Here is a 24,416-nt window from a genome sequence, read left to right on the forward strand (position 1 = left end):
ATTTGATTCGGTTTTTCTTATATATGAGTTAATATCAATGAAATGGAGATTCGTGACGCTGTTATTCATTTCAGGGTATAATTTCGTCATTTTAGTTAAACAGAGGGTATGAACTCGACATTTTTGAAAACTGAGGGTTAAACTCGACATTTCACTAAAACACATGGTATAAATATGTTATTTTCCCTTATTACAAATTAAAATGGGTACAGTGAAGCTAAAATTACCAATATCAACACTAACCCAACCGACTCAATTGGGTTCGCATCGTTATTTCTGTCAAAGTTCGAACCTTTTGCCTCAAATTCGGAGGACCCAGAAATTCATACACAGAGTCATTTCCCGAGAAGCTCAAGAATCGCCACTAAACATGGTCAAAGCGATCAGAGTTCATGATCTCGGTGGACCTGAGGTTTGTAGTTTATCTCTAAACCTCTTGTACTCTGTAACTGACAAATTCGAAGCCTTTTCCGAAGTTGGTGGATTGTAAAATTCACATATTGATAAGGATCTTCATTTGGCTTTGCTTGATTAATCAGGGTTTAACTTATTTCATATATGGCTTTCAGTTAAACTAGGTTGATCGGTTCTGAAATTTTCCAGATTGAAAGAAAATTAACTCTGCTTTCAATGTTTTCCAAGCTTGAATTGACACTGGCTTCTGTGATAAAGGCGTTTTATGCATTTGAAACCTTGTGTGTCTATGAACTGTTATTGATGACTGACTATATCTATAGGTCCTGAAATGGGAAGACGTGGAGGTCGGAGAGCCAAAGGAGGGCGAGATTCGCGTGAGAAACAAAGCCGTGGGACTGAATTTCATCGACGTTTACTTCCGAAAAGGGGTTTACAAAGCCGCTTCGATGCCCTTCATTCCAGGTTTCATGCTCATCTCGTTTCTCCGAAACTTAATGCTTAAAGTATTATATTATGCCCGACCAAGTTATGTATATATTACTTATAGGCATGGAGGCTTGTGGAGTTGTGACCGAGGTGGGTCCCGGTCTGACGGGAAGAAAGGTGGGCGATCTCGTGGCCTACGCTGGTGGTCCGATGGGTTCGTACGCGGAGGAGCAAATCCTTCCGGCGGATAAAGTCGTTCCGGTCCCGGACTCAATAGGCCCGGACGTTGCCGCGTCTGTCTTGCTCAAAGGTATGACCGCCCGGTTTCTGCTTCGGCGTTGCTTCAAGGTAAAGACTTTTTTGTCCTCTTTTTACTTTTGTGGCTTTGTGATTGCTCTGCTGATACGACCCGAGATAATGAAGAACACAGATAAGATCATATTTTTTTTTTGGTGATTGAAATTGATTGACGGACCTTTTCAATTTCCTAATTCATTCCTTCTGAATAGAGAGAGAGACTGACATATATACTCATCGCATTGTATGTATGTGTGTGTGTGTATATGTATAGGTGGAACGAGGGCACACGGTTGTGGTCCACGCAGCAGCGGGCGGAGTGGGGTCGCTGTTATGCCAATGGGCAAATGCTCTCGGAGCCACAGTCATCGGAGGCGTCTCGACCGCAGAGAAAGCAGCCCAAGCCAAGGAAGACGGAGCCAGCCACGTCATCATCTACAAGGAAGAGGATTTCGTGGGACGAGTCAACGAGATCACCTCGGGCAACGGGGTCGATGTCGTCTACGATTCCGTCGGAAAAGACACCTTTGAGGTAATACGGATCAACTTTATTCATCATTTCGAGGTTTCGAGGTTATGACACTAAAACTTGTGATACCGATGCGTCTAAGCTGTTTTCTCACTAACTACTTGACAATGAGGAAAAAAATTATGCTGTCTTTGTTAATTGTTTTTAGGAGTGGCATTTTTTACATTTTTATGGAATTGTACGTATATACACGTACACACAAACATATATAAATAAATGTTGTGCGCATTGTTAGGGATCTCTGGCGTGCCTGAAAGTTCGGGGATACATGGTGAGCTTCGGACAGTCTTCGGGGACGCCGGACGCGGTGCCATTATCGGCTTTGGCGGCGAAATCGCTGTTCTTGACGAGGCCGACTCTGTTTCAGTACAACACGACCCGGGACGAGCTTTTGGAGTCCGCCGGAGAGGTCTTTGCCAACGTGGCTTTGGGGGTTCTGAAGGTCCGCGTGAACCACACGTACCCTCTCTCTCAGGCGGCTCAGGCTCATTCTGACCTTGAAGATCGCAAAACCACCGGCTCCGTTGTTTTGATACCTTAAACGTCTCTTGTTATTTCAAACTGGAATCTATGTAATGCACGAGAAACAAAAAAACTGGTTCCTATCACGTAATAACAAATAAGAATATGTTGAGCACAAGAGTGAATTATTAGTTTTTTTTTTTTTTTTTTTGTGTGTGTGGTGATCTCAAATAGCTATTCAGATATCAATATAACTCCGTGAAACCCAGTAAAGAGGGGGTGATAAAATTATACACCAACAAAAGAAATATAAAATAAAATATTGACTGAAAACAGCATAGTCAAGATATATAATAAAACGACCTCTTATATAACTGTTCATGCGATTCATAATGAGTAATGACCCAATGTATCAAAAACTTCTATTGTATATTCCATATGTGCATTAAGTGAATCACCCAATGTATCAAAAACTTCTATTGTATATTCCATATGTACATTAAGTATGCCTCGTTACATATACTTATTCCAGTGCCGCAACGTTCAATAAATAAATGTATCACACTAATTAAAAAAAAGATTTGACAACAAATGTGCCGTAAACATGCATTAGAATTCAAATTAGAGGTTCTATCCCTAGAGAGAAAGGAATTGCGGTGCGTGGCAGCCAAGCGCCACCGTGGGTGAGATTGTAGACGGTAAACAGCCCGGCCTCGGAATCACTCAGCTCCTTCCTCACGCCTGGCCACGTCACTCTATGGGTGGTGTTGGAGCCGGGGCCGTAGTTGCCGTACTCCCCGTAGTACACGTCATCGGTGCCGTTTCCGTCCATCTCTCTCCACCCCGCGGGGTCCACCATCTCCCCCAAGTACGACTTCATGAACACCACTCGCGCGTACGGCTTCCACGGCCGCCCCAGGAACGCGGGCCCCACTCCCGCCTCCGCTGAGTCCACCGTGCAGTTGTGGAACGACGTGGCGCCGCCCTTTCCTCCGTCGTCCCCGTTACTCTCACGGCCCTGCGCGGTCACCACCACGTGCCCTCCTCTGATTGGCCGGCGGGCGAGGACGTGGCACTTCTGGAACACGGCGGCCGCGTCTCCAAAGATGAAGTCGACGGTGCCGTACACGTGGCACTCACGGTAGAAGTGGGTCCCGGAGTGGGCGTAGAGCGTGTCTTGGTATCCCTCGAAGCTGCATCGGAAGAAGGCTGATTGGTCAGCTCGGTTCCATACGGCCACTGCCTGGGATCCCGGCCCGTGCGTGTTCCGGAACGTCACTCCCATGCCCATGAACCCCTGGCCTTGGACAGCTGTCACCACTCAAACAAGAAACAACAAGATCAATATTTGTTCAAATTATCAGGGCTTATTGTGTTTCAATCATTGATAGACGTTTTTGAATTATTATTTTTTTTTTTACTTTTTTAAAATAAATTTATGATTCTATAGCCAACATAGTTATAAGTTTTTTACATGAACCCTTAAATTCCTAAATTAAAAATTGCGTATGCCTATTATCTACCTACATGAGTTTTGATGCATAATTTAAAGTCGTGTATATACTATAGTATTGTAATTAAGAGGAAAATAAAGTTGCTTATATTTTCGGTATACTACTCATTCACCTAACAATAACGGATAATTAATTTAAGTATATGAATAATGGTCTTTTGATAAATTGATGAAATAAAAGTCGTTCTTTTTAATTGAACACATATGCTTAATTATTGACGCTTGAAATAGTGATCATGTAGCTAGCTTTCTAAATAAAATTAATTAAAATAAACCAAATTATAGCTGACTATTGACATATGGTGAAGTAGATTTACCAAAAGTGGCGGAATGATAGGCAGTCCATCCGCCGGCGGCGCTGCGGTTTCCGGTGATGATAGTTTGGTTGATTCCGTCGCCAAGCAGCAATATGTTGGTTTTGTACCTAGAAATTCTTACATATTCTTCGTACACTCCTCTCTTCACGTAAATTACGAAATACCCATCTCCCGCCTTTATATTTTCAGGCACGGCCTCGACAGCGTCTGCGATAGTGAAGAAATCTCCGGTGCCGTCTTTACTGACAATCAAAGCGTCTCCCACAAGAATTCCATCCCCGAGCAATCCCGGAAGATGCAATCTTGAACACGTTGCTTTCGGAACGCAATTCGCTGATTTTCTCAAACCCTTATAATTTGAAAAATTAATTAATACATATGCGTTAAAATAAAATAAAAAAGTCGATATTATTAAACATTTAAACTATTAACTGGCTAACTAATTAGACTTCACTGTAAAAGTATTTGGTCACCAAAATTCGTTATATTTTTCTCCTTTTGGTACACTAGTTAGTTAATTAGTGCATAATCGATTGCTAGGTTAGTTAAATTTGGTTTCTAACTTTTATCAAATATCAAATTAACTCACGCAAACGTACTTTAAAGTCTAACTTCTTAAAGCCGGAGTATATGAACATCTTATTAAAGTAAAGTTTAAAACACGTATATACACACTATATGGTATATATGTATACCTTGATCACGTCAGTCAACGAGTGACTCCCCTCCGTCGTGTCTGGCACGGAGCTTCTGGTCTCCGGCGGTGGTGGCGGGGGAGTTGGGAAGCCACGTGGGCTCGGCTGGTTTGGAGAGGATGACGTGGCAGGTGCTGGTTCTGGTTCTGGCGGTGGGCGGCGATGGCTGTGGTGGTGGTGGTGGTGGTGGTGGTGGCGGTGATGGTGGTCCTGTCTCTCGGAGAAGTAGTTTTCGGAGGCCAAGAGCGAGCGACACAACAGTCGTGGAAAGCGACTTGAATCGCACGAAGAGCCAGTCACTGAAACCGGTCTCGATATCGCAGAAACGAAGATGGAAGAAAAGAGAATAGCGACGAAGATGATGAAGCCGGTTTTGGTGGTGGCCATATTTTGTCGAAGAAAGTGATCGTAATATTTTGGTATTATTTCTCTCAATCTTTCTTCTATGTCTCTCTATTTGTTGAATGAATGATATGGACTTGGTGTTACTCCTATATATAGGCATATAGCGTAATACAACCCTAAGTTTTGAAAATAAATCCGACTTTTCGTTACAGGAAAGTCCATTAATTTTTACATGATGTATTATTCAGTTTTTTTTTTTGTATAAGTCGACTAGAATTAGGTCTGTGGATTTTTTTGGAAGTCGGATTAGGATTGTAATTTGTAACTAATAGTAGGAATCGTAGTAAACTTCATTGTTATTAATTTTTTTTTTCTTCTTTAATTTGTATTCACACTTTTCTTAGCTTTATACGACCCTAATTAATCTTAAAAAGTAACTTTTTTTAAAATAGGACTTTTCTTAACGGAAACTCAGAGAATTACCCGGCCCATCAATATTACAAATTATAAAATTTATCCTGTCTTTTTTCAGAAATAACTTTTAATTTACAGATTAGATACTGATTTTTTTTAAATTCATTTCAAAAAATGCAATTTTTAATTTTTCAATCAAATATCAACATTATAAATTAAAACTATAATCACTTAATTTTATTCTAAATTAAAAAAAATTCAATAAACTGGAATCTATATGTAATGCGTGATAGGAAAAAAAAAAAAAAACTGGTTCCTATTCAGTATTCATGTAATAAGAAATAAGTCCATGTAGAGTATAAGAGTGAATTTCTAGTTGTGTGTGTGTGTGGGGTGATCAGATATCAATATAACTTGAGAGTAGGGGTGGTGATAAAATTATACACCAACAAAATAAAATATAAAATAAAACAGCAAAGTCAAGAAAATATAAAATAAAATACTAACTGTTCATGCATTCATAATAACCCAATGTATCAAAAACTTCTATGATATCTATCCCACATCTTCGAGATAGAAAAGTAAAACTATACATAACTTTAGATATTCAAATACCCAAATTCCCTACCATTGATTTTCCCCTATATATTAAGGTATATATTAATAAGCCAATGTATCAAAAACTTCTGGGATCTATATCTATCCCACATCTTCGAGAGATAGAAAAGTAAAACTATATAACTTTAGATATTCATCAATACTATATGTATATACATATATAGATATATAACTGGTCACAACATCATCGATGCTCTGCTCATCAGGGGGCTTCGTTGAGGTCGATCAACTTGTTGGGCTGAGGTGGGACCGCCGACGAAATGCCTGGGCAGACCAAGGACAGAGTCGCGGCTTTTATGGGCCGTTTCTCTGCCACCGGCTTCACAGGCAACCAAGGGCCGGCCAATGAGCGGATGCCAGGTGGCGCTGACGTGGACGGAGCGAGGGCGTCGCTGACGTGGAGCTGACGTGGCTTGCAGATCCTCGTTGCCCTGTCCTCTGGCTCTTCCATTTCTGACAACCACATTCCCATTTGTCCCTGCACGACATTCACAGAATTTAGTTATCAGTGTTTGTTTTTGCTTCCATTTATTAGCTAATTATCAGTAGTTATTGGTTAATTAGCATTATTTGTTAATTACCACACGCACGCACGTCCCAGGCCCACACATTTTCGCTACTATAATAATGATATTTAATAATGTACACATGTTTACAAATTACAACTTTACATTACATTGAAGAAATGCAATATTTAAATAAGACATATCAATCATTTATGATGGCTGTCCTATTATAATCTTAAAAAAAAAAAAAAAAAACTCAATCATTGGCAAAAGGAACTATAGGGGCCCCCAATATATCTGTTTGGAACAATTTTATTTATAGACACTACCAAATTCATGCATAGAAAAACATGGGTCGCGTTTAGTACTAAAGTTTTCACAATAATTTATTACTACCTACGTGCACAAAAAAGTGATAATTTGACCAATGAATTTAACCATAACCTATCCAGATTGAACATGCATGTAGATAAAAGAACGATAGTCCAGGTATTATGGATTATTTTTATTATACCTTCACGGCATTTAAACGCCCAGAAAATTCCACAAGCTGTTCTTCCATCTTTGATTTAAAATCCTTTAATTCCTTCTGGATAGCCTGCCAAAGTAAATGTCAAAAAAAAAAAAAATCCTAACTTTATGAATGACATGCTTGCACAGTACCAAACAATGGGTTTTTGTTTTACACTCACCTTCTTCAGTAAAAGAGAACTTTCGTTGTCACTTTGCACACTCGTCAGATCAGAAATCGCATTGATTGCCGTAGGCAAATTATGCTCACGATTGTTGAAAGAAAGTTCTTCCACAGTCCTGTAAAATCCGTACAGTTCAATGCATTAAAATAAAGCAATATAGCAAACGAAAAAAAAAAACAAAAAAAAAAAATTAGAAACTTGTTTATCATAAAATGCGTCTAATACCAAATAATAATAATAAAAAAAAAAGAAAGAAAGATGCAAAATGTCATAGTCATATCACCTCTTCATCTTGGCGATCTCTTCCCTGAACATCTTATTTTTTTCCTGACTATTTCTATAAAAAGAAAAAAAAAAAAAAAAAACCATTGAAAAAAGGTTGTACATTATCAACAGCAAAAAAAAGGAAGCAACTTTATGTAAAGAAATCATCATACCTTTGAATATCGGCGAGCTGTTTCTTCAGGGACTCAATTTCTTTGGCAGACTGAGGATTTTGAAGGGGATTATCTCCGGGCTTCCAACCACACGGAGGGGTCCAATATGGGTCTTCAACCCCAGCTTGCTTTCTCACATCCATCAAATCGGCGCTCTCAATCCAATACTCCATCGATCCCTCGGAGTTGTAGCGGCGGCGAAACCGCTCGGCCCCGCCGGGAGCCAACTTTCCGGCCATGTGCTTCAGCAAATGGTCGAGCAGACCAGTGTCTCCGATGAGCTTCCTCGCCTCGGCTCTCAGCGCCGGCCTCACTATTGGCTTCCCAAAAAAGGCTTCTTTTGCTTTCATGATCTTCAACATGTTAACTTCAGCTAGCTTGTACCTTCACAACATATTCTCATTTATTAGGCTAATAAAAAAAAAAAACAGCTAAACGGTAAAAAAATATATATATATATTAAAAAAATGACACTTCTCTCACCTCGCCTCAGACCATCTCTCAATGGAGTTTTGGAAGACCGTCTTCTTACCACTCCGAGCGTTCTCAGATGGGTTTTTTTTCTTACGCTTTTCCCTTCTTGAGCTTCCTAGCTTATCATCATTGTTGTTTTTAGTCTCAAGTTTTTTCTTTCTCTTACCGGAGCGACGAGTCATGACAGGCTCAACAGTTTCTTCTTCGTCGTCTCTCACCACAGACTCTTCTTCTTCTTCTTCTTCTTCATCACGTGCATCAACGGTGGCGTTACTCGAGCGTCCCAAAGCGTGCTCTTGATGGCGATTCAAGAACCTGACTTTTCTTCTGCGTCCCCACTCAACCATGCCGTCGGACCTGAGGTGAGACCAGCAAGAGCCTCTCTTGGAGACCAAATCCTCGGACCCATTTCCCTCCGAAGGCTGACTCGCCGGCGACCGGAAGCTCCGGTTGTGCCCTTGCTCGGCCATTTCACGAGGCGGGATTCTCCGGCGAAGCACCGTCGCCGCCGTGTCTGAACCCTTCACGTACATCTCGTCCAAATCAGGAAGTTTTCTTCTCTGTGACATGTTGCTGAAGTGGGCTCTGAGGGAATGGAAGCTTGGGAACCTCAGTGAAACTCTGTGTGAAGCCTCGTTGTTCACCTGCAAAAACCCATGGCACTGAGTTTACTTTATAGACGCACACAGACAAAGTTGGCTCTTTTTAAAACCCACAGAAATTAAATAAATAAAAGGATTTTTTGGAAGAAATAATTATATCATGGCGATTAGGATGGAATAGACCTGCACAGGTGATTTGGGAGGCAATTTTGAGTACTCCAATTCGTAGAAAGAGCCAATTATAATTCGTTGCTCTCTTCACTCTCTGAATAGGAAATGGGAAAAAGAAAGGCTTAACACCCTATATATAAAAATGAAAATTTGTTTGTTTGTATGTTTTTTATTTTATTATTATTTTTAAATACAATATGAATTTGAACAAATAGACAAACAAAAGTTGTAAAGAATTCTGGGTGCAGGAAGGTTTAGTATATTTGTACGTACCGGAAGATGGCAGAGATTGTCTGGCCAAACAAAGGTTTTGTGCTTTTTGTTTTTTCTTTGCCAAGTACATCATAGCCTCCTGGGAAATAAAATTAAATTATTAGTGTGCGTGCAGACACTACTTGTTCAAATAGGCCACAACACAATTATCATAATATTGTCCTTCTTTAAATTAATGATTCTGATAGTATCAATAGCACAACTATTTGATATCATATACCTTACAAGTAGTTTTTGAAATTAAATAATGTAGTTTTTTTTTCTTATGATAGAAAATTATGTTGTATGTATGTGACCTAATTTTTGTTTTTAATTTTTTTTCTTAATTTATACTCTCAAATTACAAAAGACAAAAAGGAAACCCTTTGGTCATCATCTCGTCTACTACATGAAATAAATTGAGGTTCATACTTCATAGAAGTTATGATAGAGAGTTCTTTTTACCATGTTTTTTTGTTTATTCTCTTTTATTTTTTTATTAAAAAATTATTATATCGTATTTCTAATCTGTGCCTGCTTAGGAAAGTAGACGGTAATGAGAGCTTACTTTTAATTCATCGCTGACTTTTATCATATTTATAACCTGTGCCTGTTTAAGAAATAAAGTAGATGGTAGTGAGAGCTTACTTTTAATTCATCGTTGATTTCATGCTCCATTGCTTTGATTTTGATCTAAACAAATATATACAGGAAAAACAAGATCAGATAATTACTACATCGTTAAGAGATCAGATTTAGAATGTCTAGTTTCCCTCATCAGGCTCTAAGAACAACAGTCTTGAAAAAGGTCTTTTTGGACGAAATTGCCAAAAAAAAAAAAAAAAAAAAAAAACAGTGCTATTGCGAATACGAACTTAATAAAATAAGCAATAAATCTGATTTGACCACAAAGGTCTGAAATCAAATTTCTACTATCAGTAAATGAAATATACAAGATACGAGACCAACCATAATTTTTCTTCATTTTCCTTTTCAGTGCTTATAATATTAGGCTCTATAAGCTTCAAAGAAGATTTCTAGATCTGTGTGATAGAGATCTTGAAACCACTGACGATTCATGAACTGGAAAACAAAAGAGAGAGGAAAAAAAAAAAGAATTCGGAAGTCTCTCGAACCAAAAAAAAGCTGTATTAAAATGAAGAAATAAAAAATAAAAATAAAAAGACTGGAATTAAGCATGAGTTCATATGCAATCTCAATACCTTTGAATTCGATTATACTAAAAAACTTCTCAAATGAATCACTGATCGTGCGAGAATCTACAAATATGAACAATCACGTCACTTCATTTCGATCCCACAGGAAGAAAAAAAAAATAGAGCTACGAGGAAAGTTGAAAAGTTGATCGGAGTTACTCTTATATCCAAAAACTTTATGAGAGAATTGCGAGTCGAAAATCCTTCTTCCTAGTGAGCTCTAGTAGTAAGTAATGAAACTTAGATATATATATATATATATATATATATATATATATATATATATCGATATATATTATATTATATATGTGCGTGTGTGCAGTGCGTGAAAAATACCGTTATTCATGTGAGAGAAGTAATGTAATGTATGAAGAAAAAAAAAGGTAATGTAATAGAAATTTCATTTTATGATGGATCTAAAAATTAATAAAAATATCAAAACTATACCTTATATTTAAAAAAATATCTAAAAATATACTTTTGCCCATATTTCGGACACAAATGTCCTTTCGAACAAATAAGACAATCTATCTTTTCAATCGCACACTCGGTCTCTCACGCTCGATTCCGACGATATACATCTAAATTTGACAAGATACGAGAGAATCAGACGAGCTATGATGGCCTAGGATGGCAAACTTTCACGTGAATTTGACCTTCACCGCTTAGTTCTCAGAGGCCAAGAGCGAGCGAGACAACAGTCGTGGATAGCGACTTGAATCACACGAAGAGCTAGTCACTAAAATCGGTCTCGATATCGCAGCCGCATAAACGAAGATGGGAGAAAAAAGAATAGCGACGAAGATGATGAAGCCAGTTTTGGTGGTGGCCATATTTTGTCAAAGAAAGTGATCGTAACATCATTCGGCGCCATGGCAAAACTCGGTCAACAGGACAAATTGCGCAACGCTGGAGTCCTAAAAATTCGATACGCCCGGTAATAATTAACACACTTAAATTGATTTTAATTCGGTAACAAATTTACTAGCTATGATTAAAATCAGGGACGGAGTTAGAAAACTAGTGGTTAGCAACTAAAAATTGATTTTTTTTTGTTTCTTGTGTAGCGTCGCGTGCGATTACTCGGGGCAAAGAATAGCATTCCATGTGGACCAAGGCTCGAATTCCAACTACTTTGCGGCGGCTGTGGAGTTCGAGGAGGGTGACGGGGATCTCGGAGCAGTGGCCCTAAAAGAGGCTACCTCGGGAAAGTGGCGGCCCATGGTTCAATCGTGGGGCGTGGTTTGGAAATTAGACGCCGGAGGCAAACTAAACCCACCATTTTCGATCAAATTGACGTCTCAATATTCGCGTCAAACGATAGTGGCCAAAGACGTCATCCCCAAGGGTTGGAAGCCTGGTGCCACCTATAGATCTTTGGTCAATTACAAATGATTATTTATTGATAATCACCATTTTAATTTGCCCCTGATTGAATGTGTTTCCAATCAAGTCCAAAATTTGGAGACCTGCTATAGGGGATATTCTAGTAGTGATAGCTTTGAGGGGTGTTTTGGTCTTTTGCCAAAAAATTGTGTATTTGATCATGTTGTTTTCAAGGTTGTTGTGTGTTTGTAGGTTTTATTATGCAAGCTGGGCTTTGAGAAAATTCATCAGAGATTCCTGTGCTTGTTATTGAGTGAATTTGAGTAATGTTGGAGCTTATAAGAGTTATATGTTGTACCTTTGCTCTTGAAATTATGTATGGAATGAAATAAAGCAATGCAATATTTTGGCTACAAGCTTTTAGCTGAACTTGTTGAACAAAATATTAAGCAGATAACAACTACATCAACCTGAGAGCTTAACACTTTCCTATTCTTTTATGAACATGAAGAAAAGTGGATAAAAGAATTAATTGATTTAACATTTAACCGTTTTGAACAGTTAACCTTCAATCGGTTAATCATTCACATTTTGATATCTTTTATTTATATTTACTCGGTCAAAAAAACAATTAAAACTAATTAACAAAATATATTAGTTAAACTTAACTCATTTGCTAATTTTAACCAATCAAAATACAAATTAATCGACCTTATATCACAAGCAACACATTCAAATAGCCACAAGTAGTAGCAACTTTGATATTATGAACCAAAATAAATTGGGTAATTAAGCTATATAGCCTATTGAATATAGGCAATTTATTTTTAGCCCACATTTTGTTAATAAATGGTAAATAGCCAGGAGGATTTATTTACAACCAAAATATGACTAGACTACCATTTTGTTTTCCCGCCCAGTTTCTATCGGCTATTTACACGTAATCAAGTCAAATATTTGGTTATTAATGCTCGTGAATATCAAGGAGGTAATTATAACCGTGTAGCTGCGTTCACACTTAACCACAACCGCTCCCATTTATAGTTTTTCAAAAAAAAAAAAAAAAAGAAAGATGAAAGAGAACCGCGAGAGAGAGAGAGAGAGAGAGAGAGCCGAGAGAGAGATCGAGGGAGTGAGAGCTCGAGGAAGAAGAGAACGCTCGACCGGACCACCACCAAACACCCCGTCATGAGCGGATCCAAAACCCGCGCGCGCTCGGACCGGGGAGTCGCCGGGAGTTGCCGAGAAGAGATTGACGAGGAGTTCGGCTGGAATCAAAGATGACCGTCGGAATTCATCAAATTGAGAAGGTATTTCCCGTGAAAATTCATCAAATTGAGAAGGTATTCATCAAAGAGAAACGTCGGAATTCAAGAGATTGATTTTTTTTTTCTCTCGTGCTCCCTGTTTGAATTTTCCGAGAAGAGAAGAATCTGCATCCAAAGGTCCCGATCGATATTATGGACTTCGCGAAGAACAGTTTTTTTTTTTTTCAGTATGTTCGTGTAAATAGAAATCATATTTACAGTATATTCGTGTAAATACGAAGCTTATTTACAGTATATTCATTGTAAAAACAAAGCATATTTACAATATATTCACTGTAAATACAAAGCTTATTTACAGTATATTTACAGTATAATCGTGTATTTGCACTGAAAACAAATTCTGGAAATATTTTGAGCACGAAAATTCTGGAAATTATGAATATATGGAAGACAAATAATAGCAATGAATGAAGAATATATTTACAGATTTTATCCATAATTAATTGCACGAAAATAGAAACTAATTACCTAAAGTCAACGCCGAAAATTTCCAAATACATAACAATTAATGGCTGAGAACTTTCAAAATCTGCTCAAAATTCAAATTTCAAATTTGAAAACTTCCCTATTCGGTTTCAATATTTAATTCGAAATTAAAAAAAAAAAACTGCCTAATTAAAATAGCGTAATGGCAAAAATGTAAAACTAATTCAATTAATAAGCTGCCACGTAAGCAAGATGGCTATTTACGGGAAATTAACGAAAGGGTGGCTAAAATTAAATTGCTACACATTCCGTGGTTTAATTAAAATATGTTTTTGGATACTTCTATTAATAACTGTAAACATGAAAATATATAATGTCCAAATAATAAATCTACAAATAATAATAATTGTAGATATATAACAAATTTACAAATAATAATAATTGTAGATATATAACAAATTTACAAATAATAATAATTATAGATCTATAGATTCACAGTTATTAGTAAAAGTGTTCAAAAATATAATCACATGTATTTTGGTTCAAAATATCTAAATCTAATATCCAAAAACCCAAGCGAAAGTGACTCTTAGCCTAACTTTGTGATTATTACAAATTACAATGGGTACAGTGAAGCTAAAATTACCAATATCAACACTAACCCAACCGACTCAATTGGGTTCGCATCGTTATTTCTGTCAAAGTTCGAACCTTTTGCCTCAAATTCGGAGGACCCAGAAATTCATACACAGAGTCATTGCCCGAGAAGCTCAAGAATCGCCACTAAACATGGTCAAAGCGATCAGAGTTCATGATCTCGGTGGACCTGAGGTTTGTAGTTTATCTCTAAACCTCTTGTACTCTGTAACTGACAAATTCGAAGCCTTTTCCGAAGTTGGTGGATTGTAAAATTCACATATTGATAAGGATCTTCATTTGGCTTTGCTTGATTAATCAGGGTTTAACTTATTTCGTATATGGCTTTCAGTTAAACTAGGTTGATCGGTTCTGAAATTTTCCAGATTGAAAGAAAATTAACTCTGCTTTCAATGTTTTCCAAGCTTGAATTGACACTGGCTTCTGTGATAAAGGCGTTTTATGCATTTGAAACCTTGTGTGTCTATGAACTGTTATTGATGACTGACTATATCTATAGGTCCTGAAATGGGAAGACGTGGAGGTCGGAGAGCCAAAGGAGGGCGAGATTCGCGTGAGAAACAAAGCCGTGGGACTGAATTTCATCGACGTTTACTTCCGAAAAGGGGTTTACAAAGCCGCTTCGATGCCCTTCATTCCAGGTTTCATGCTCATCTCGTTTCTCCGAAACTTAATGCTTAAAGTATTATATTATGCCCGACCAAGTTATGTATATATTACTTATAGGCATGGAGGCTTGTGGAGTTGTGACCGAGGTGGGTCCCGGTCTGACGGGAAGAAAGGTGGGCGATCTCGTGGCCTACGCTGGTGGTCCGATGGGTTCGTACGCGGAGGAGCAAATCCTTCCGGCGGATAAAGTCATTCCGGTCCCGGACTCAATAGGCCCGGACGTTGCCGCGTCTGTCTTGCTCAAAGGTATGACCGCCCGGTTTCTGCTTCGGCGTTGCTTCAAGGTAAAGACTTTTTTGTCCTCTTTTTACTTTTGTGGCTTTGTGATTGCTCTGCTGATACGACCCGAGATAATGAAGAACACAGATAAGATCATATTTTTTTTTCGGTGATTGAAATTGATTGACGGACCTTTTCAATTTCCTAATTCATTCCTTCTGAATAGAGAGACTGACATATATACTCATCGCATTGTATGTATAGGTGGAACGAGGGCACACGGTTGTGGTCCATGCAGCAGCGGGCGGAGTGGGGTCGCTGTTATGCCAATGGGCAAATGCTCTCGGAGCCACAGTCATCGGAGGCGTCTCGACCGCAGAGAAAGCAGCCCAAGCCAAGGAAGACGGAGCCAGCCACGTCATCATCTACAAGGAAGAGGATTTCGTGGGACGAGTCAACGAGATCACCTCGGGCAACGGGGTCGATGTCGTCTACGATTCCGTCGGAAAAGACACCTTTGAGGTAATACGGATCAACTTTATTTAGCTATTTATTAATCTTCCTCTTCATTCATCGTTTCGAGGTTATGATAGATTAAAACCATTAAAAAGGCCCCGAGTTTGAGTGAAAAACTTGTGATACTGGTACGTCTAAGCTGTTTTCTCACTAACTACTTGGCAATGAGAAAAAAAATTATGCTGTCTTTGTTAATTGTTTTTGGCAATGAGAAAAATGTGCGTATATACACATACACACAAATATATATAAAATAAATGTTGTGCGCGTTGTTAGGGATCTCTGGCGTGCCTGAAAGTTCGGGGATACATGGTGAGCTTCGGACAGTCTTCGGGGACGCCGGACGCGGTGCCGTTATCAGCTCTGGCGGCGAAATCTCTGTTCTTGACGAGGCCGACTCTGTTTCAGTACAACACGACCCGGGACGAGCTTTTGGAGTCCGCCGGAGAGGTCTTTGCCAACGTGGCTTTGGGGGTTCTGAAGGTCCGCGTGAACCACACGTACCCTCTCTCTCAGGCGGCTCAGGCTCATTCTGACCTCGAAGATCGCAAAACCACCGGCTCCGTTGTTTTGATACCTTAAACGTCTCTTGTTATTTCAAACTGGAATCTATGTAATGCACGAGAAACAAAAAAACTGGTTCCTATCACGCAATAACAAATAAGAATATGTTGAGCACAAGAGTGAATTATTAGTTTTTTTTTTTTTTTTTTTGTGTGTCTGGTGATCTCAAATAGCTATTCAGATATCAATATAACTCCGTGAAACCCAGTTGAGAGGGGGTGATAAAATTATACACCAACAAAAGAAATATAAAATAAAATATTGACTGAAAACAGCATAGTCAAGATATATAATAAAACGACCTCTTATATAACTGTTCATGCGATTCATAATGACCCAATGTATCAAAAACTTCTATTGTATATTCCATATGTGCATTAAGTGAATCACCCAATGTATCAAAAACTTCTATTGTATATTCCATATGTACATTAAGTATGCCTCGTTACATATACTTATTCCAGTGCCGCAACGTTCAATAAATAAATGTATCACACTAATTAAAAAAAAGATTTGACAACAAATGTGCCGTAAACATGCATTAGAATTCAAATTAGAGGTTCTATCCCTAGAGAGAAAGGAATTGCGGTGCGTGGCAGCCAAGCGCCACCGTGGGTGAGATTGTAGACGGTAAACAGTCCGGCCTCGGAATCGCTCAGCTCCTTCCTCACGCCTGGCCACGTCACTCTATGGGTGGTGTTGGAGCCGGGGCCGTAGTTGCCGTACTCCCCGTAGTACACGTCATCGGTGCCGTTTCCCTCCATCTCTCTCCACCCCGCGGGGTCCACCATCTCCCCCAAATACGACTTCATGAACACCACTCGCGCGTACGGCTTCCACGGCCGCCCCAGGAACGCGGGCCCCACTCCCGCCTCCGCCGCGTCCACCGTGCAGTTGTGGAACGACGTGGCGCCGCCCTTTCCTCCGTCGTCCCCGCCACTCTCACGGCCCTGCGCGGTCACCACCACGTGGCCTCCTCTGATTGGGCGGCGGGCGAGGACGTGGCACTTCTGGAACACGGCGGCCGCGTCGCCGAAGATGAAGTCGACGGTGCCGTACACGTGGCACTCGCGGTAGAAGTGGGTCCCGGAGTGGGCGTAGAGCGTGTCTTGGTATCCCTCGAAGCTGCATCGGAAGAAGGCCGATTGGTCAGCTCGGTTCCGTACGGCCACTGCCTGGGATCCCGGCCCGTGCGTGTTCCGGAACGTCACTCCCATGCCCATGAACCCCTCGCCCTGGACAGCTGTCACCACTCATACAAGAAACAACAAGATCAATATTTGTTCAAATTATCAGGGCTTATTGTGTTTCAATCATTAATAGACGTTTTTGAATTTTTTTTAATATAAATTTATGATTCTATAGCCTCATAATTATAATAAAGCTTTTACATGAGGACCCTTAAATTCCTAAATTATATCATTGCGTATGCCTATTATCTACCTACATGAGTTTTGATGCATAATTTAGAGTCGTGTATATACTATAGTATTGTAATTAAGAGGAAAAATAAAGTCACCATATATTTTCGATAGATTATTCATTCACCCAACAATAACGGATAACTAATTCAAGTATGAATGATATAATGGTCTTTTAATAAATTGATAAAAATAAAAGTCATTCTTTCTAATTGAACACATATGCATAATTATTGACGTTTGAAATAATGATCATGTAGCTAGCTTTCTAAGTAAAATTAAATAAAATAAACCAAATTATAGCTGACTATTGACATATGGTGAAGTAGATTTACCAAAAGTGGCGGAATGATAGGCAGTCCATCCGCCGGCGGCGCTGCGGTTTCCGGTGATGATAGTTTGGTTGATTCCGTCGCCAAGCAGCAATATGTTGGTCTTGTACCTAGAAATTCTTACATATTCTTCGTACACTCCTCTCTTCACGTAAATTACGAAATACCCATCTCCCGCCTTTATATTTTCGGGCACGGCCTCGACAGCGTCTGCGATAGTGAAGAAATCTCCGGTGCCGTCTTTGCTACAATCAAAGCGTCTCCCACAAGAATTCCATCCCCGAGCAATCCCGGAAGATGCAATCTTGAACACGTTGCTTTCGGAACGCAATTCGCTGATTTTCTCAAACCCTTATAATTTGAAAAATTAATTAATACATATGCGTTAAAATAAAATAAAAAAAGTCGATATTATTAAACATTTAAACTATTAACTGGCTAACTAATTAGACTTCACTGTAAAAGTATTTGGTCACCAAAATTCGTTATATTTTTCTCCTTTTGGTACACTAGTTAGTTAATTAGTGCATTATCGATCACTAGGTTAGTTAAATTTGGTTACTAACTTTTATCAAATATCAAATTAACTCACGCAAACGTACTTTAAAGTCTAACTTCTTAAATCCGGAGTATATGAACATCTTATTAAAGTAAAGTATAAAACACGTATATACACACTATATGGTATACATGTATACCTTGATCACGTCAGTCAACGAGTGACTCCCCTCCGTCGTGTCTGGCACGGAGCTTCTGGTCTCCGGCGGCGGTGGCGGGGGAGTTGGGAAGCCACGTGGGCTCGGCTGGTTTGGAGAGGATGACGTGGCAGGTGCTGGTTCTGGTTCTGGCGGTGGGCGGCGATGGCTGTGGTGGTGGTGGTGGTGGTGGCGGTGATGGTGGTCCTGTCTCTCGGAGAAGTAGTTCTCAGAGGCCAAGAGCGAGCGACACAACAGTCGTGGATAGCGACTTGAATCACACGAAGAGCCAGTCACTGAAACCGGTCTCGATATCGCAGAAGCGAAGATGGAAGAAAAGAGAATAGTGACGAAGATGATGAAGCCGGTTTTGGTGGTGGCCATATTTTGTCGAAGAAAGTGATCGTAATATTTTGGTATTATTTCTCTCAATCTTTCTTCTATGTCTCTCTATTTGTTGAATGAATGATATGGACTTGGTGTTACTCCTATATATAGGCATATAGCGTAATACAACCCTAAGTTTTGAAAATAAATCCGACTTTTCGTTACAGGAAAGTCCATTAATTTTTACATGATATATTATTCAGTTTTTTTTTGTATAAGTCGACTAGAATTAGGATTGTGGATTTTTTTGGAAGTCGGATTAGGATTGTAATTTGTAACTAATAGTAGGAAGCGTAGTAAACTTCATTGTTACTAAATTTTTTTTCTTTAATTTGTAGGCACACTTTTCTTAGCTTTATACGACCCTAATTAATCTTAAAAAGTAAGTTTTTTTTTTTTTTTGAAGGCAGCTTCGCTGGAGTGGGGATTGAACCCACGACCTCCACACAGGAGATGGCGTGGAATTACCACTAGACTATTCTAGGTACCACAAAAATAAGTTTTTTAACATAGGACTTTTCTTAATGGAAACTCAGCGAATTACCCGGCCCATCAATATTACAAATTATAAAATTTATCATGTCTTTTTTCAGAAATAACTTTTGATTTACAGATTAGATACTGATTTTTTTAAAATTCATTTAAAAAAAACAAATTTTTAATTTTTCAATCAAATATCGACATTATAAATTAAAACTATAATCACTTAATTTTATTCTAAATTAAAAAAAATTCAATAAACTGGAATCTATATGTAATGCGTGATGGGAAAAAAAAAAAAAAACTGGTTCCTATTCAGTATTCATGTAATAAGAAATAAGTCCATGTTGAGTACAAGAGTGACTTTCTAGTTGTGTGTGTGTGGGGGGTGATCAGATATCAATATAACTTGAGAGTAGGGGGGGTAATAAAATTATACACCAACAAAATAAAATATAAAATAAAATACTAACTGTTCATGCCATTCATAATAACCCAATGTATAAAAAACTTCTATGATATCTATCCCACATCTTCGGGATAGAAAAGTAAAACTATATATATAACTTTAGATATTCAAATACCCAAATTCCCAACCAACCATTGATTTTCCCCTATATATTAAGTTATATTAATAAGCCAATGTATCAAAAACTTCTGGGATCTATATCTATCCCACATCTTCGAGAGATAGAAAAGTAAAACTATATAACTTTAGATATTCATCAATACTATATGTATATACATATATAGATATATAACTGGTCACAACATCATCGATGCTCTGTTCGTCAGGGGGCTTCGTTAAGGTCGATCAACTTGTTGGGCTGAGGTGGGACCGCCGACGAAATGCCTGGGCAGACCAAGGACAGAGTCGCGGCTTTTATGGGCCGTTTCTCTGCCACCGGCTTCACGGGCGACCAAGGGCCGGCCAATGAGCGGATACCAGGTGGCGCTGACGTGGACGGAGCGAGGGCGTCGCTGACGAGGAGCTGACGTGGCTTGCAGATCCTCGTTGCCCTGTCTTCTGGCTCTTCCATTTCTGACAACCACATTCCCATTCGTCCCTGCACGACATTCACAGAATTTAGTTATCAGTGTTTGTTTTTGCTTCCATTTATTAGCTAATTATCAGTAGTTATTGGTTAATTAGCATTATTTGTTAATTACCACACACGCACGCACGTCCCAGGCCCACACATTTTCGCTAGTATAATAATGATATTTAATAATGTACACATGTTTACAAATTACAACTTTACATTACATTGAAGAAATGCAATATTTAAATAAGACATATCAATCATTTATGATGGCTGTCCTATTATAATCTTAAAAAAAAAAAAAAAAAAAAAAAAACTCAATCATTGGCAAAAGGAACTATAGGGGCCCCCAATATATCTGTTTGGAACAATTTTATTTATAGACACTACCAAATTCATGCATAGAAAAACATGGGTCGCGTTTAGTACTAAAGTTTTCACAATAATTTATTACTACCTACGTGCACAAAAAAGTGATAATTTGACCAATGAATTTAACCATAACCTATCCAGATTGAACATGCATGTAGATAAAAGAACGATAGTCCAGGTATTATGGATTATTTTTATTATACCTTCATGGCATTTAAACGCCCAGAAAATTCCACAAGCTGTTCTTCCATCTTTGATTTAAAATCCTTTAATTCCTTCTGGATAGCCTGCCAAAGTAAATGTAAAAAAAAAATAAAAAAAATCCTAACTTTATGAATGACATGCTTGCACAGTACCAAATAATGGGTTTTTGTTTTACACTCACCTTCTTCAGTAAAAGAGAACTTTCGTTGTCACTTTGCACACTCGTCAGATCAGAAATCGCATTGATTGCCGTAGGCAAATTATGCTCACGATTGTTGAAAGAAAGTTCTTCCACAGTCCTGTAAAATCCGTACAGTTCAATGCATTAAAATAAAGCAATATAGCAACCGAAAAAAAAAACAAACAAAAAATTAGAAACTTGTTTATCATAAAATGCGTCTAATACCAAATAATAATAATAAAAAAAAGAAAGAAAGATGCAAAATGTCATAGTCATATCACCTCTTCATCTTGGCGATCTCTTCCCTGAACATCTTATTTTTTTCCTGACTATTTCTATAAAAAGAAAAAAAGAAAACCATTGAAAAAAGGTTGTACATTATCAACAGCAAAAAAAAGGAAGCAACTTTATGTAAAGAAATCATGACACCTTTGAATATCGGCGAGCTGTTTCTTCAGGGACTCAATTTCTTTGGCAGACTGAGGATTTTGAAGGGGATTATCTCCGGGCTTCCAACCACACGGAGGAGTCCAATATGGGTCTTCAACCCCAGCTTGCTTTCTCACATCCATCAAATCGGCGCTCTCAATCCAATACTCCATCGATCCGTCGGGGTTGTAGCGGCGGCGAAACCGCTCGGCCCCGCCGGGAGCCAACTTTCCGGCCATGTGCTTCAGCAAATGGTCGAGCAGACCAGTGTCTCCGATTAGCGTCCTCGCCTCGGCTCTCAGCGCCGGCCTCAGTATTGGCTTCCCAAAAAAGGCTTCTTTTGCTTTCATGATCTTCAACATGTTAACTTCAGCTAGCTTGTACCTTCACAACATATTCTCATATATTAGGCTATTAAAAAAAAAAAAACAGCTAAACGGTAATAATATATATTAAAAAATGACATTTCTCTCACCTTGCCTCAGACCATCTCTCAATGGAGTTTTGGAAGACCGTCTTCTTACCACTCCGAGCGTTCTCAGATGGGTTTCTTTTCTTACGCTTTAGCCTTCTTGAGCTTCCTGGCTTATCATCATTGTTGTTTTTAGTCTCAAGTTTTTTCTTTCTCTTACCGGAGCGACGAGTCATGACAGGCTCAACAGTTTCTTCTTCGTCGTCTCTCACCACAGACTCTTCTTCTTCTTCTTCTTCATCATGTGCATCAACGGTGGCGTTACTCGAGCGTCCCAAAGCGTGCTCTTGATGGCGATTCAAGAACCTGACTTTTCTTCTGCGTCCCCACTCAACCATGCCGTCGGACCTGAGGTGAGACCAGCAAGAGCCTCTCTTGGAGACCAAATCCTCGGACCCATTTCCCTCCGAAGGCTGACTCGCCGGCGACCGGAAGCTCCGGTTGTGCCCTTGCTCGGCCATTTCACGAGGCGGGATTCTCCGGCGAAGCACCGTCGCCGCCGTGTCTGAACCCATCACGTACATCTCGTCCAAATCAGGAAGTTTTCTTCTCTGTGACATGTTGCTGAAGTGGGCTCTGAGGGAATGGAAGCTTGGGAACCTCAGTGAAACTCTGTGTGAAGCCTCGTTGTTCACCTGCAAAAACCCATGGCAGTGAGTTTACTTTATAGACGCGCACACAGATAAAGTTGGCTCTTTTTAATGAAAATAATACAGTACCATTAATGTCCGAAAACCCACAGAAATTAATAAATAAATAAAAGGATTTGATGGAAGAAAATTATTATACCTTGACGATTAGGATGGAATAGACCTGCTCAGGTGATTTGGGAGGCAATTTTGAGTGGTCCAATTCGTAGAAAGAGCCAATTATAATTCGTTGCTCTTCACTCTCTGAATAGGAAATGGGAAAAAGAAAGGCTTAACACCAGCCATGTTTGTTTCTTCACTCAAAAACTGTTTTCTAGTTTTTTGGTTGAAAAAATTGAAAACCAAAATTGAAAACATGTTTGGTTAGGTGTTTTTGGAAAAAAATTTCAAAAAATTTTGAAGTTGTTTTGGAAAAAAGTAAAGAAAACTGAAAACAAATAAAAGGTGTTTTTGAAAAAAAATTTCTTCTTCTCTCATCTTTCTCCTCATCTTCTCTTTTCATTCTTTCAAAAACAAAAATGAAAACTATATCAAACACTTTTTTCAGTTTTTTCACTTTCTCAAAAACAAAAATGAAAACTGTACCAAACATCTTTTTGAAAACAATTACAAAACAGTTTTTCAATACAACTACAAAAATTAGAAAACAAAAAACAAAAAACTTTTTGAGTTAACTACCAAACACAACCTTAACACCCTATATATAAAAATGAAAATTTGTTTGTTTGTTTGTTTTTTATTTTATTATTATTTTTAAATACAATATGAATTTGAACGAATAGACAAACAAAACTTGTAAAGAATTCTGGGTGCAGGAAGGTTTAGTATATTTGTACGTACCGTAAGATGGCAGAGATTGTCTGGCCAAACAAAGGTTTTGTGCTTTTTGTTTTTTCTTTGCCAAGTACATCATAGCCTCCTGGGAAATAAAATTAAATTATTAGTGTGCGTGCAGACACTACTTGTTCAAATAGGCCACAACACAATTATCATAATATTGTCCTTCTTTAAATTAATGATTCTGATAGTATCAATAGCACAACTATTTGATATCATATACCTTACAACTAGTTTTTGAAATTAAATAATGTAGTTTTTTTTTCTTATGATAGAAAATTATGTTGTATGTATGTGACCTAATTTTTGTTTTTAATTTTTTTTCTTAATTTATACTCTCAAATTACAAAAGACAAAAAGGAAACCCTTTGGTCATCATCTCGTCTACTACATGAAATAAATTGAGGTTCATACTTCATAGAAGTTATGATAGAGAGTTCTTTTTACCATGCTTTTTTGTTTATTCTCTTTTATTTTTTTTATTAAAAAATTATTATATCGTATTTCTAATCTGTGCCTGCTTAGGAAAGTAGACGGTAATGAGAGCTTACTTTTAATTCATCGCTGACTTTTATCATATTTATAACCTGTGCCTGTTTAAGAAATAAAGTAGATGGTAGTGAGAGCTTACTTTTAATTCATCGTTGATTTCATGCTCCATTGCTTTGATTTTGATCTAAACAAATATATACAGGAAAAACAAGATCAGATAATTACTACATCGTTAAGAGATCAGATTTAGAATGTCTAGTTTCCCTCATCAGGCTCTAAGAACAACAGTCTTGAAAAAGGTCTTTTTGGACGAAATTGCCAAAAAAAAA

General features: G+C 38.4%; 5 protein-coding genes and 2 pseudogenes across 6 annotated transcripts; 3 read left to right on the forward strand and 4 right to left on the reverse strand.

Moving 5' to 3' along the window:
- Nucleotides 1–208: 208 nt before the first annotated feature.
- LOC149379869 (uncharacterized) lies at nucleotides 209–2,326 on the forward strand. The gene is made up of 5 exons (XM_089604302.1): nucleotides 209–412; nucleotides 738–879; nucleotides 965–1,191; nucleotides 1,415–1,672; nucleotides 1,905–2,326. The coding sequence occupies exons 1-5, from the start codon at nucleotides 371–373 to the stop codon at nucleotides 2,208–2,210; spliced, it is 975 nt and encodes a 324-aa protein (XP_089460428.1). The 5' UTR covers nucleotides 209–370; the 3' UTR covers nucleotides 2,211–2,326.
- Nucleotides 2,327–2,747: 421 nt separating this feature from the next.
- LOC149379870 (pectinesterase pseudogene) lies at nucleotides 2,748–5,043 on the reverse strand (annotated as a pseudogene).
- A 1,192-nt stretch (nucleotides 5,044–6,235) lies between these two features.
- On the reverse strand, nucleotides 6,236–9,848 carry LOC149379871 (protein DYAD-like). Its single transcript, XM_089604066.1, has 7 exons — nucleotides 9,819–9,848; nucleotides 8,155–8,789; nucleotides 7,672–8,055; nucleotides 7,518–7,571; nucleotides 7,232–7,349; nucleotides 7,054–7,137; nucleotides 6,236–6,511 (listed from the first exon to the last, which is right to left on the reverse strand). The coding sequence occupies exons 1-7, from the start codon at nucleotides 9,846–9,848 to the stop codon at nucleotides 6,236–6,238; spliced, it is 1,581 nt and encodes a 526-aa protein (XP_089460192.1).
- Nucleotides 9,849–11,249: 1,401 nt separating this feature from the next.
- Nucleotides 11,250–12,117, forward strand: LOC149379872 (expansin-B11-like). The gene is made up of 2 exons (XM_089603787.1): nucleotides 11,250–11,324; nucleotides 11,455–12,117. The coding sequence occupies exons 1-2, from the start codon at nucleotides 11,260–11,262 to the stop codon at nucleotides 11,780–11,782; spliced, it is 393 nt and encodes a 130-aa protein (XP_089459913.1). The 5' UTR covers nucleotides 11,250–11,259; the 3' UTR covers nucleotides 11,783–12,117.
- Nucleotides 12,118–14,089: 1,972 nt separating this feature from the next.
- Nucleotides 14,090–16,209, forward strand: LOC149379873 (uncharacterized). The gene is made up of 5 exons (XM_089604211.1): nucleotides 14,090–14,298; nucleotides 14,624–14,765; nucleotides 14,851–15,077; nucleotides 15,277–15,534; nucleotides 15,805–16,209. The coding sequence occupies exons 1-5, from the start codon at nucleotides 14,257–14,259 to the stop codon at nucleotides 16,108–16,110; spliced, it is 975 nt and encodes a 324-aa protein (XP_089460337.1). The 5' UTR covers nucleotides 14,090–14,256; the 3' UTR covers nucleotides 16,111–16,209.
- A 414-nt stretch (nucleotides 16,210–16,623) lies between these two features.
- LOC149379874 (pectinesterase pseudogene) lies at nucleotides 16,624–18,924 on the reverse strand (annotated as a pseudogene). Its single transcript, XR_016294246.1, has 3 exons — nucleotides 18,544–18,924; nucleotides 17,849–18,149; nucleotides 16,624–17,335 (listed from the first exon to the last, which is right to left on the reverse strand). The product of XR_016294246.1 is annotated as a pectinesterase pseudogene (transcript).
- A 1,274-nt stretch (nucleotides 18,925–20,198) lies between these two features.
- LOC149379875 (protein DYAD-like) lies at nucleotides 20,199–23,671 on the reverse strand. Its single transcript, XM_089604067.1, has 8 exons — nucleotides 23,599–23,671; nucleotides 22,898–23,001; nucleotides 22,112–22,743; nucleotides 21,637–22,020; nucleotides 21,489–21,542; nucleotides 21,208–21,325; nucleotides 21,026–21,109; nucleotides 20,199–20,474 (listed from the first exon to the last, which is right to left on the reverse strand). The coding sequence occupies exons 1-8, from the start codon at nucleotides 23,669–23,671 to the stop codon at nucleotides 20,199–20,201; spliced, it is 1,725 nt and encodes a 574-aa protein (XP_089460193.1).
- Between the last annotated feature and the right edge of the window lie 745 nt (nucleotides 23,672–24,416).

The sequence above is a fragment of the Urtica dioica genome, chromosome 12 (assembly GCF_054948205.1).
Source record: "Urtica dioica subsp. dioica isolate 48M chromosome 12, U.dioica_male_clone48M_v1_H2, whole genome shotgun sequence".
Lineage (NCBI taxonomy): Eukaryota > Viridiplantae > Streptophyta > Magnoliopsida > Rosales > Urticaceae > Urtica > Urtica dioica.